Raw genomic sequence first — 14,280 nt, forward strand, 5'->3', positions numbered from 1 at the left:
CAGTTAACACATATGTTACTCTTGAATGGTATTCTATTGCTTTTAGAGTGTGTGTAGCCCCTTCACTGAAAACTTGCCTCTTTCTCTTTATTGTGAGCCAAGTGTATTTTGTTTCCTGAAGGATTGACAAGTAAGTTTTTAGGACAGGTAAGGCCTAGCTCTAAGTACAGGCAAAATCCACACCACTGTTTACTTGTTACTTGTTAAGAAAGTCGTTACACTAATTTTCCTGTAAAAGTTCTTTATTGGCTTGGCAACAAAAGAAAGATACTAAAAATTCTCATTAAGGCATGGTGTCTATAGAAGCTTTAGCATTCATCTAAAATTTATAATTAGCACAAACTGAATCACAAACTTGTGCTCTTATTTCAGCCATTGCTGTGTGGGTTTGGAACCAGGAGAAGATGCAGAGGAATTTTACAATGAATTGCTTCCATCAGCTGTAGAAAATTTTCTGGTTTTGGGGAGGCAACTGCAAACATGTTTCATCAACGCAGCTAAGGTATATGTATTTATTTAGGGTTTTTTGTTTTGTAGCCAAAACAAGTTAATTCTTGAGACGATGTTCCACATTGTTTTTTCAGGTGTGCAATATTTGGCTGAAAGTACAATTAGAGTAATGAATTCAAACATTTTGAAAGCTACGACCAAAAAAAAGAAAATCTCTACATTTGAAATTTTTAAAGTGCTGACTGAAGCATATTGTATGACAATATGCTTTTTGAAGGATCTGTTTTACTACTCAGTTTTGAGCATCACCCATAGACATTTATTTCCATAACATTTTCCTAAAACATACTTTCTACTTAAATCAGTAGTGGAAGAAAGTATTGTTCTTTAGGCCCAAGGCTTTTCTCAGTAGCTCCAATGGTGAAGAAGAATATATGCTCCTTCAGATCCTCTCTAGTCAAAATGTTTCAACCTCAACATTTGGGTTCATTTCAATCCAACAAGTATTTCTTGGGTGAATTATGCTGGATGCTATATGTACTTTTTTTTTTTTTTTTTAACCTATGGATCATTTAGAAGTTTGTTGCTTAGTTTCGAAATATTTGAGGGTTTTCTTGCTGTTTTATTGTTATCAGTTTCTAATTTAATTCTGTCATGTCAGATAACATACTCTGTCATTTCAGTCCTTTGAAGTATTTTCAGACTTGTTTTGTGGCACTCCATATGTTTTATAGTGGTGAATGGTCCATTACAAGCTGTCCTTGCTTTGCACAGTGCTGTCTTAACTGAAATTCATGGATATCAGGGACATGTAAAGCTTTTGATATATACAGATTTCATTTAACATGGTACCATGCAAAAGCAAAGACTCCCCGTTACCTGAATGTGAACTCCTCAGTTGTAGTGTGTAATGTTCTGTAAATGTCAATTAGATCAGTTTGGATATAGAATATATAAGGAGTGATAAGTCCACAAGGCTGAAATTCCACCTTGGAAGAGTTCTTGGCTATATGTACATTTGGGCCTACTGCCACATCAGAGATAGAGCAGATTCAAAACTTTTGTGAATTATGAAGGGAAATAATGTAAGTCACTATAGGATGTTAAGTTCGATTTGAGATGCTTTGGGTATATAAGGAATACACATAGTTTTGGCTTTAAACAACTCTCAGGCTAATAAAGTAGATAAAACCTCTAGGTATTTCTTATAGAAAACATAAGACAGATATATTTTTAATTCAAAAAAATAAGTTTAAAAAGTTTAAGAGTGAAATTGAGCAAGATATACAACAGTATGGACAAAAAAGTGGTTTGAGTATGAGTATTGTTGGCAGAGAATTTAACTTAATGGTAGAGTATATGGGTCACAGATGCCACTTCTACCATCTCCATTGACATTTTGAGGGATGCTAGCAGTAAATAAATCTTTGCATATTTGCTAGATATAATTCAGTTCAGTTAAAGCAACATAAACTATAGAAATTGTGTTGAACTTGATTTCTTTTCTGGCTGTGCCACAAACTAACTCTGGGTTCTTGGGCAAATCACTTGATTTCACTCCACCTCAACTTCCTCCTTTGTAAAATGAATTTCCATCTCATGAATAGCTCAGACCATTATGAAAGCTTTATGTTTTCTTCAAAGCACTTTTATTTAATATTCCCCACTTAAAAGCAATAATAATTATATTCTTTTCATTTATATAGTCCTTCAATACTTTTCATAATACTTTCTTATTCTTAGTCATGGTATTTGTATAGAGATAAAAAACTGTTTAGTATATACATCAAAGGGAGTAAATCAGCTACAAAAAAAAGAGGGCCACTTGACCACAGAACAAATTAAAATGGTGAATAAAAAGAAAATGACGAGAGACAGGATTCAGTGCACAGGGCCAGGAGGACACAGAAGTGTCCAGAATCCAGGCAGGAAGTTGCTGTCTGAGTCCATGACTCAGGTTCCAGTGGAGCAGGTACTGGTATGATAGACAGGCTGGTAGGGCAGGAGGACCAGCTCTCCTTGGTCTGAAAGCCCAGCCTCTGCCACTGAGCCCATCCAGTTCTTCCTGTCACACTAGTTTTTTAACATCTTTATTGGAGTATAATTGCTTTACAATGCTGTGTTAGTTTCTGCTGTATAAAAAACTGAATCAGCTATATGTATACATATATCCCCATATCCCCTCCCTCTTGCATCTCCCTCCCACCCTCCCTATCCCACCTCTCTAGGTGGTCACAAAGTACCAAGCTGATCTCCCTGTGCCATGCAGCTGCTTCCCACTAGCTATCTATTTTACATTTGGTAATGTATATATGTCAGTGCTACTCTCTCACTTCGTCCCAGCTTACCCTTCCCCCTCCCTGTGTCCTCAAGTCCATTCTCTACATCTGTGCCTTTACTCCTGCCGTATCCCTAGGTTCATCAAAACCATTTTTTTTACATTCCATATATGTGTTAGCATACGGTATTTATTTTTCTCTTTCTGACTTCACTCTGTATGACAGACTCTAGGTCCATCCACTTCAGTACAAATAACTCAGTTTCATTTCTTTTTATGGCTGAGTAACATTCCATTGTATATATGTGCCACATCTTCTTTATCCATTCATCTGTCGATGACACTTAGGTTGCTTCCACGTCCTGGGTATTGTAAATAGTGCTGCAATGAACATTGTGATACACGTCTCTTTTAGAATTATGGTTTTCTCAGGGTATATGCCCAGTAGTGAGATTGCTGGATCATATGGTTATTCTATTTTTAGTTTTTTAAGGAACCTCCATACTGTTCTCCATAGTGGCTGTATCAAGTTTACAGTCCCACCAACAAGCAAGAGGGCTCCCTCTTCTCCACACCCAATCCAGCATTTACTGTTTGTAGATTTTTTGATGATGGCCATTCTGACCGATGTGAGGTGATACCTCATTGTGGTTTTGATTTGCATTTCTCTAATGATTAGTGATGTTGAGCATCCTTTCATGTGTTTGTTGGCAATCTGTATATCTTCTTTGGAGAAATGTCTATTTAGGTCTTCTACTCATTTTTGGATTGGGTTGTTTCCTTTTTTGATATTGAGCTGCATGAGCTGCTTGTAAATTTTGGAGATTAATCCTTTATCAGTTGCTTCATTTGCAAATATTTTCTCCCATTCTGAGGGTTGTCTTTTGACTTGTTTATGGATTCCTTTGCTGTGCAAAAGCTTTTAAGTTTCATTAGGTCCCATTTGTTTATTTTTGTTTTTTATTCACATTTCTCTAGGAGGTGGGTCAAAAAGAATCTTGCTGTGGTTTATGTCATAAAGTGTTCTGCCTATGTTTTCCTCAAAGAGTTTTATAGTGTCTGGCCTTACATTGAAGTTTTTAATCCATTTAGAGTTTATTTCTGTGTATGGTGTTAGGAAGTGTTCTAATTTCATTCTTTTACATGTAGCTGTCCAGTTTTCCCAGCACCACTTATTGAAGAGGCTGTCTTTTCTCCATTGTATATTCTTGCCTCCTTTTTCAAAGATAAGTTGGCCATATATGTGTGGGCTTATCTCTGGGCTTTCTATTCCTGTTCCATTGATCTATATTTCTATTTTTGTGCCAATACCATACTGTCTTGATTACTGTAGCTTTGTGCTATAGTCTGAAGTCAGGGAACCTGATTCCTCTAGCTCCTTTTTCCTTTCTCAAGATTGCTTTGGCTATTCAGGGTCTTTTGTGTTTCCACACAAATTGTAAAATTTTTTGTTCTAGTTCTGTGAAAAATGACATTGGTAGTTTGATAGGGACTGCGTTGAGTCTGTAGATTGCTTTGGTAGTATAGTCATTTTCACAATATTGATTCTTCCAATCCAAGAACATGGTCTATCTCTCCATCTGATTGTGTCATCTTTGATTGCTTTCATCAATGTCTTATAGTTTTCTGCATACAGTTCTTTTGTCTCCTTAGGTAGGTTTATTCCTAGGTATTTTATTCTTTTTGTTGCAGTTGTAAATGGGGGTGTTTCCATAATTTCTCTTTCAGATTTTTCATCATTAGTGTATAGGAATGCAAGAGATTTCTGTGCATTAATTTTGTATCCTGCTACTTTACCAAATTCATTGACTAACTCTAGTAGTTTTCTGGTAGCATCTTTAGGATTCTCTATGTGTAGTATCATGTCATCTGCAAACAGTGACAGCTTTACTTCTTCTTTTCCGATTTGGATTCCTTTATTTCTTTTTCTTTGATTGCTGTGGCTAAAACTTCTGAAACTATGTTGAATAATAGTAGTGAGAGTGGGCAACCTTGTCTTTTTCCTGATCTTAGAGGAAATGGTTTCAGTTTTTCACTATTGAGAATGATGTTGGCTGTGGGTTTGTCATATATGGCCTTTATTACGTTGAGGTAGGTTCCCTCTATGCCCACTTTCTGGAGAGTTTTTATCATAAATTGGTGTTGAATTTTTCGAAAGCTTTTTCTGCATCTATTGAGATGCAGAAAGGTAGGTTGTTTGAGATTTTTCTTGTTTCTTGAGGTATGATTGTATTGCTATAAACTTCCCTCTTAGAACTGCTTTTGCTGCATCCCATAGGTTTTGGGTCATCATGTTTTCATTGTCATTTGTTTCTAGGTATTTTTTTGATTTCCTCTTTGATTTCTTCAGTGATCTCTTGGTTATTTAGTAGCATATTGTTTAGCCTCCATGTGTTTGTATTTTTTACAATTTTTTTTTTACTGTAATTGATATCTAGTCTCATAGCATTGTGGTCGGAAAAGATACTTGATATGATTTCAATTTTCTTAAATTTACTGAGTTTTGATTTGCGACCCGAGGTATGATCTGTCCTGGAGAATGTTCCATGTGCACTTGAGAAGAAAGTGTATTCTGTTGTTTCTGGATGGAATGTCCTATAAATATCAATTAAGTCTATCTGGTCTAATATGTCATTTAAAGCTTGTGTTTCCTTATTTATTTCATTTTGGATGATCTGTCCATTGGTGAAAGTGGGATGTTAAAGTCCGCTACTATTATTGTTTTACTGTTGATTTCCCCTTTTATGGCTGTTAGCATTTGCCTTATGTGTTGAGGTGCTCCTATGTTGGGTGCATAAATATTTACGATTGTTATATCTTTTTCTTGGATTGATTCCTTGATCATTATGTAGTGTCCTTCTTTGTCTCTTGTAATAGTCTTTATTTTAAAGTCTATTTTGTCTGATATGAGTATTGCTATTCCAGCTTTCTTTTGATTTCCATTTGCATGGAACATCTTTTTCCATCCCCTAACTTTCAGTCTATATGTGTCCCTAGGTCTGAAGTGAGTCTCTTGTAGGCAGAATATATACGGGTTTTGTTTTTGTATCCATTGAGCCAGTCTGTGTCTTTTGGTTGGAGCATTTAATCCATTTACTTTTAAGGTAATTATCGACATGTATGTTCCTATTACCATTTTCTTAATTGTTTTGCATGTGTTTTTTGTAAGTCTTTTCCTTCTCTTGTGTTTCCTGCCTAGAGAAATTCCTTTAGCATTTGTTGTAAAGCTGGTTTGGTGGTGCTGAATTCTCTTAACTTTTGCTTGTCTGCATAGTTTTTAATTTCTTCATCAAATCTGAATGAGATCCTTGCTGGGTAGAGTAATCTTGGTTGTAGGTTTTTCCTTATCATCACTTTAAACATGTCTTGTCTTTCCCTTCTGGCTTGCAGAGTTTCTGCTGAAAGATCAGCTGTTAACCTTATGGGGATTCCCTTGTATGTTTTTTGTTGCTTTTCCCTTGCTGCTTTTAATGTTTTTTCTTTGTATTTAATTTTTGACAGTTTGATTAATATGTGTCTTGGCATGTTTTTCCTTTGATTTATCCTGTATGGGACTCTGTGCTTCCTGGACTTGATTGACTATTTCCTTTCCCATGTTATGGAAGTTTTCAACTATAATCTCTTCAAATATTTTCTCAGACCCTTTCTTTTTCTCTTCTTCTTCTGGGACCCCTATAATTCAAATGTTGATGTGTTTAATGTTGTCCCAGAGTTCTCTGAGACTCTCCTGAGTTCTTTTCATTCTTTTTTCTTTATTCTGCTCTGCGGCAGTTATTTCCACTATTCTATCTTCCAGGTCACTTATCTGTTCTTCTGCCTCAGTTATTCTGTTATTGATTCCTTCTAGAGTATTTTTAATTTCATTTATTGTGTTGTTCATCATTGTTTGTTTGCTCTTTAGTTCTTCTAGGTCCTTATTGAATGTTTCTTCTGTTTTCTCCATTCTATTTCTGAGATTTTGGATCATCTTTACTATCATTACTCTGAATTCTTTATCAGGTAGACTGCCTATTTCCTCTTCATTTCTTTGGTCCGGTGGGGTTTTACCTTGCTCCTTCATCTGCTGCATATTTCTCTGTCTTCTCATTTTGTTTAACTTATGATGTTTGTGGTCTCCTTTTCACAGGCTGCAGGTTCGTAGTTCCCATTATTTTTGGTGTCTGCCCCCAGTGGGTGAGGTTGGTTCAGTGGCTGTGTAGGCTCCCTGGTGGAGGGGACTGGTGCCTGTGTTCTGCTGGGTGAGGCTGGATCTTGTCCTTCTGGTGGGCAGGGCCGTGTCTAATGGTGTTTTTTGGGGTGTCTGTGAACTTATTATGACTTTAGACAGCCTCTCTGCTAATGAGTGGGGTTGTGTTCCTGTCTTGCTAGTTGTTTGGCATGGGGCATCCAGCACTGGAGCTTGCTGGCTGTTGTATGGAGCTGGGTCTTAGTGTTGAGATGGAGATCTCTGAGAGCTCTTACTGATTGATGTTATGTGGAGCCTGGAGGTCTCTGGTGGTCCAGTGTCCTGGACTTGGCTCTCCCACCTCGGAGGCTCAGGCCTAACACCTGGCCAGAGCACCAAGACCCTGCCAGCCGCATGGCTCAGAAGAAAAGGAAGGAAAAAAAACAACAGAAAAAAATGAACAGATAGAACCCCAAATCAAATGGTAAAAGCAAAACTGTACAGACAAAATCACAAAAAGAAACACACACACACACTGATAAAAAGAAAACAAACAAAAACAAACAACAACAAAAACGAACAGACAGAACCCTTGGACAAATGGTAAAAGCAAACCTAAACTGACAATAATCACAGAAAGTAACATATATACACACACTCACAAAAAGAGAAAAAAGGAAAAAAAATTTTTTTAAATAAAAAGGAAGAGAGTAACCAAACCCACCAATGATAACAAGCACTAAAAACTAAGATAAACCTAAACTCAAAAACAAATCAGACGCAGAAAGCAAACCCCATGTCTACAGTTGCTCCGAAGTCCACCGCCTCAATTTTGGGAACATTCATTGTCTATTCCTGTATTCCAAACATGCAGGGTTTATCATGTTGATTGTGGGGATTTACTCCACTGCTTCTGAGGCTGCACAGAGAAATTTCCCTTTCTCTTCTTTGTTTGTACAGCTCCTGGGGTTCAGCTTTGGTTTTGGCCCCACCTCTGTGTGTAAGCCTCTCTCAAGCATCTGTTCCCCGCCCAGACAGGAGGGGGTTAAAGCAGCAGCTGATTAGGGCTTTCTTGCTCACTCAGGCCAGGGAGAGGGAGGGGTACAGTAGTCATAATTGGAATGCGGGCCAAGCATGTGGCGGGAGAGGCCAGTGTGACATTGCAACAGCCTCAGGTGTGCTGTGTGTTCTCCCAGGGAAGTTTCCCTGGATCATGGGACCCTGGCAGTGGCATGCTACAAAGCCTCCCAGGGAGGGTGTGAGTAGTGACCTGCCCTTGCACGTAGGATTCTTGGTGACAGCAGCGGCAGCGTTAGCGGTACATGCCCATCTCTGGGGTCCAAGCTGACAGTCGTGGCTCATGCCCATCTCTGGAGCTCGCTTAGGCAGTGCTCTGCTGTCTCTGGGCACACGGAGCAGGAATCCCCTCTCCTTGCGCACCCCGAAACAATGGTCTCTTGCCTCTTAGGCAGGTTCAGACTCTTTCCCAGACTCCCTCCCGGCTAGCTATGGGGCACTAGCCCCCTTCAGGCTGACTTCACGCAGCCAACCCCAGTCCTCTCCCTGGCATCTGACCTCCAAAGCCTGAGCCTGAGCTCGCAGCCCCCACCCACCTCGGCGGGTGAGCAGACAAGCCTCTCAGGCTGCTAAGTGCTGGTTGGCACCGATCCTCTGTGCAGGAATCTCTCCGCTTTGCCCTCCGCACCCCTGTTGCTGCACTCCTTCGTGGCTCTGAAGCTTCCCCCCTGGTCACCCCCTGTCCCCGACAGTGAAGGGGCTTCCTAGTGTGTGGAAACTTTTCCTCCTTCACATCTCCCTCCCAGAGGTGCAGGTCCCATCCCTATTCTTTTGTCTCTGTTTTTTCTTTTTTCTTTTGCCCTACCCAGGTACGTGGGGATTTTCTTGCCTTTTGGGAGGTCTGAGGTCTTCTGCCAGCGTTCAGTAGGTGTTCTGTAGTCATTGTTCCACATGTAGAGGTATTTTTGATGTATTTGTGGGGAGGAAGGTGATCTCCACGTCTTACTCCTCCACTATCTTGAAGGTCCCTGCACTTGTTTATTGATGGGTTATCATGGCAGTGGGAAGCACAGAAAAAGTTAATTATCAGCACAGACTAAAATGGATCAATTTGGACTTTGGTTTAAAATTAATTAAAATCTGTTTCTAGTGTTAAAGAAAAAGAAAACTGAATTTTTTTCAGAATTATTATTATTTTTAACATCTTTATTGGAGTATAATTGCTTTACAATGGTGTGTTAGTTTCTGCTTTATAACAAAGTGAATCAGTTACACATATACATATGTTCCCATATCTCTTCCCTCTTGCGTCTCCCTCCCTCCCACCCTCCCTATCCCACTGCTCTAGGTGGTCATAAACCACCTAGCTGATCTCCCTGTGCTATGCAGCTGCTTCCCACTAGCTATCTGTTTTACGTTTGGTAGTGTATATATGTCCATTTATCTATTAGTTCTATCTACCTAGTTGTTTCCCAATTATATATATATTTTTTAATTAGCTAGCAGGTAGGTAGTAGAGCACATGGTGGGACATACACAGGGTATTATGGCCTAAACTGCAAACTCGTTAAAATATGCATACACATATATATATATATACATGCATACACACACATGCACGCACGCACGCACGCACGCACTAGGTTGGCCAGAAAGTTCATTTGGGTTTTTCATAACATGTTACAGAAAAACCCAAACGAACTTTTTGGCCAACCCAATATATGTATTTTATATGTAAGAATAGGAAAATAACTGCCAGAATTTTGTAGTGACTTAAGGGTAAATTTTGTTAACCAGTCTCAGAGGCCATGAATTTGTGGGTGACATTATCTAATGGGTTTTTAAAGGAAAGTAGTAAGTATAGGAGCCCAGCACTATACCTCGAGGTTGGCAGCAATGAAGATTACTGTGCCCTTTATTTCAGTGAAACTGGCTAAGGCAGTTTATTGGACTAAAGGGATTCTTGATCTAATGTGACACTTCTTTCTTTTTTGATTGTTGGTATATTTGTCAGTATACATTTATTTAAGCACCTATCTAACCCTGAGGAAGAAAATACTTTCATTTTTATGAAGAGTAACCATAGCAGCCATGTTTTTGCTGTTGTCATTACTTTTAGGCCACAGTACATTCATGACATGGATAAGATAAATGGCCTTTATACAACTTTCCACTAAAATTATGTGGCCAGTAAGACAGAATTGTGAATGTAATCTGTTTCTTATTTCCCATTGTGACACATACTCTAATGTAGAATAATTTCTCACCCTACTTTCCAGAAGGAAAGAAGCAGAAAAAATTGTCATTTATTTATTGGATAAATATTGATTGAACATTCACTGTGTGTCAGAACTGTTTTAGACACTGGGTGTATAGTGGAGAGCTAAATAACATGGTCTCTGCCTTCATGGAGTCATAGAGTAGAAGCTGCAACTGAAATGCACTAATAATAATGCTTTTTATGTTGACACCTACATTTGCATATTGCAGTGATTTTCAACCCTGGCTACATAAACAAATCACACACCTAACCTTGTAAAGAGTCAGAGGTCCAACTTTTAACTTTGGAGATTCAGATTTCAGTATGTTTGGACTAAAGCCTGTGCACAGGGATATTTTTTAAAACTCCGCAGATGATTCTTATGTATAGCTGGTATCGAAAAATCCTAGTGTATCAACTTGTAGTTCTTATACTACGTATATTGTCCCATTTGACCTCTGGATAGCAACCATTTCTGTTAAGTAGAGTAGGTATTACTAGCCTGTTACCACAGTTTTATAAATTAAGAAACTAAAAGCTACAAGATCATGTACCTCATAAATAGCTGAGATAGATGCAGAAACCAGGTCCTGTGACTCTTCAGAGAGAAGTCTATTCTTTTATTAATTAAAACAATTACAGAAAAGTCAATTGGTTTTTTTTGTGTGTGTTAAGGGTGAAGAAAAAGATGCATTACTACACTTTTTTGAAATTGTGACTGATTCTCTCTTCTGGCTATTGGGAGGACATGTTCAACTCATCCAGAATGGTAAGAAACAAGATTTTTTAATTGATAGTCATTGTAGAGTCACCTGCTAACAGTTTGTTTTTTTCCTAAAAATAAATACCCCATTAACTACAGATAACCACAGTTAAATGAAACCACACTGAAATAACCCCACACACAAAAAGTAAAAGCACATTTGGATGTTCCAGCTTTAAATAGACAACATCAACAATGTGGATGTTACATTAAGTGGAAAATTGCTAAAATATAACTTTCTCCTTAGTTTTTTCTATTTAGCAAATCTAAGATAAGGATTAATGATCTTAACAGTTTAGTCTAGGGAAAATCTTTTTTTTTTCCCCCAAAGATTACAGTTATATTTTAGACTTAGTATGATAGACATCCCTATGTACAGAGTATAGATATAATTTAACTCACAGCCTAACTATTGATGTAAGAGTAAGCTTTTATATAGTGATATTTTACTAAACTTGAAAGTTACTATATAGGATTTCTGTACTTACACTGAGCAATACAAATACATGTTAGTTTTATATTATGTTTCCTTAAGACTAAGAAAGTAAACTAATAATAATCATGACAACATTCTTACCTTCTTGAAAGATTTAATCTAAGAGAAATGTAATTATATAGGAATAATATAAGAACATTGATATTTTTTAGAACGTTAAAATTGAACTGAATATTAATATTTTATTTTTTACTCTCAGAATTATGTCTGTGCATAATTTAAAGAGTCAGATAGTTCCGTAAGAATTGTTTAAAAAATACACACAATCCCTGGCCCTCACACCTCACTCCAGTTCCCATTTTCTAAAGGCAACTACTTTCGATTAGTATAACTAATACTTTTGGTAGTTATATCCACATAGAGCTAAGTAACATGCTTGAATACTTCTTTTAAAAATAAGCATTATCTATTCATTTCCCATTATAGAACAAATATTAGTATAAACTTCCCAACTTAAAGAACTATTTTATCAAAAATATAAAGTACTTAGCCACACTATAGTGAGATATTAAAGACCTAGTTAACGAGAGACAGTGAGAGAGCGAATACTTGAAAAATTTTTAAATACGCCATATTCCTTTTCAAAAATTATAACAAAAGTGACAGTACTCCTCAGATCAATCGGTAGATTTAAAACACCAATAAAGTAGGTATTAAAACTAAGGTAAACAATTGGATACAAAATTAGGATGTCCAGTAACCTTTTCTCTCAAAAGAACCACCTCCTTGGAGAAATGGCTGACTATATATAGGTATGAGGTAGAAAATATGCAAGATAAGCCAGAAGTATCTTGAATAACTAGATAGGAAGGAAGCAATCAAAGTCTGTTAGGATTCTGTGAAAAGGACTCAGGAGCCAACATAAGGAGGCTTCTACTAGCTAAAAATGCGAAATTTGAACAGTAATAAGGGTAATAACTACAGTGGATTAAAACTCGTCAAATATAGTGAGATTATTAACTTTAACCTTTTATTATGGAAAGTAGAATAGTATAATGAACCCCTATGTACTCATCACTGAGCCTCAACAGTTATCAACATTTTGCTAATCTTTTTTTTATATATTCCCATACCATTATTAATAAAAGTTACCATTAGAGTCTGCTACGGGACCAGTTCATTTTGAAAACTGTTAAATGGAGAGTTCGGCATTTATACTGCCTTTTCTTACATATTGATGAGGAGAAACTTTTCTTTATAAACATATCCCAACTAATAAGTGGAAAGGGTATGATAGAATAGTGCTATTTTGCAACCTTTAGTGAATTATCCATCACTGTCAACACCTCAAAAGGAGAGACAACCAGATAATAAGTGCCTCATCATAACCTCACATATGACATGGATATGCCAGAAATTCAAACATGAATCATTTTGATCCTGGAGCTCCAACTACCAATTTTTAGAAGGTCAGAGAAACATTAAATTATACCCCAGGAATGCAGTTAGCAAAGCTAGACTGTGGGAAACTCATAGGACAATTGACATAGTTTCGTCAATAAATAAATTGCAAGGGGGAAAAAAGGTAAAGTAGAAACCCATAGGTTAAAAGAAATTTGAAAGATAACCAGTTCCAATGTGTGACTCTTAATTGGATCTTGATTCAAATAAACTTTTAAAAACTCACACAAAGGGCTTCCCTGGTGGCGCAGTGGTTGAGAGTCCGCCTGCCAATGCAGGGGACATGGGTTCGTGCCCCCGTCCGGGAAGATCCCACATACCGCGGAGCGGCTGGGCCCGTGAGCCATGGCCGCTGAGCCTGCGTGTCCGGAGCCTGTGCTCCGCAACGGGAGAGGCCACAACAGTGAGAGGCCTGCATATGGCAAAAAAAAAAAAAATTCACACAAAAAGTGGAAATGGGAGGACTGACTGGATATTTGATAAAATCAGGAATCATGACTATTTAGGTTAGATAATGGCTATGTTTTATTTTTTAATAATTCATATGTTGGGGGAATATGTATTGAAATACTTGTGGATAAAATGATTTGATGTCTTAGATTTGCTTTCAAATAAAATGAGAGGCAGGAAGTAGATGGGATAGGTGAAACAAGATTGTTGGTGAGTTGATCACTGTTAAAGTTGAGTGACTGGTACATGCAGGGTCATTATACTGTTCTCTCTTACATATGTTTGAAACTTTAATTGTAAAAAGTTTAATTAAAGAAAGAAATGGGCAGAAGTATCAGTTTTAGTTTGGGGGACCAAATAGTTATCTGACTGCACTTGAAAAACATAATAGAGGCTCCAAAAATAAGTTATATAATAATATAAGACAAATAGTATAAAAAATAAAGTAGAATAACTTTAATAAATTATCATAATTTTTCCAATATAGAAAAAAGGTATATACACACTAGATACTATATGATTTCAGTGAATTCAAACTTAATTAAAGAGTTGTTAATGAAACATCTTTAAGTAGACAAAAATGGAAAAATACACTTATCCCAGCTACAGAGGAGAATTTTTTTGCTATTAAAGAATAGAAAATTAGAAGCCATAAAAATATTTAATAGTAGTGGTATTGTGCTTTGAAGTTGTTAAACATTAAAAAAGAATGGTATCTGGTGAGATATTGAAATACTGTATTATATAAATAGAAATGAAGAACAGTAGTTAGTATGTGAAAGAAATCAAATACGTTCCCTCAGGAAACTGAAAGAGGAAAAGAGGAAGGTTGTTTTGTAGAAGCTAGGGTAGTGTTCACAGAGCTGCCTTGCCAACATACCTGATCCCACTTTAATTAAAATTCTGAGGGGCTTCCCTGGTGGTGCAGTGGTTAAGAATCCACCTGCCAATGCAGGGGACATGGGTTCAAACCCTGTTCCGGGAATATCCCACGTGCCAC

General features: G+C 37.3%; 1 protein-coding gene across 2 annotated transcripts in view; it reads left to right on the top strand.

Moving 5' to 3' along the window:
* IQCB1 (IQ motif containing B1) overlaps positions 1-14,280 on the top strand; it is a 46,877-nt gene that overhangs the window by 7,378 nt on the left and 25,219 nt on the right. For both annotated transcript variants that reach the window (XM_079922255.1, XM_079922256.1), the window contains exons 5-6: positions 373-502; positions 10,846-10,939. In XM_079922255.1, coding sequence (XP_079778381.1) covers positions 373-502; positions 10,846-10,939 — 224 coding nt within the window. The remainder of the gene's footprint in view (positions 1-372; positions 503-10,845; positions 10,940-14,280) is intronic.

This window comes from Stenella coeruleoalba, assembly GCF_951394435.1.
Source record: "Stenella coeruleoalba genome assembly, chromosome: 5".
NCBI lineage: Eukaryota > Metazoa > Chordata > Mammalia > Artiodactyla > Delphinidae > Stenella > Stenella coeruleoalba.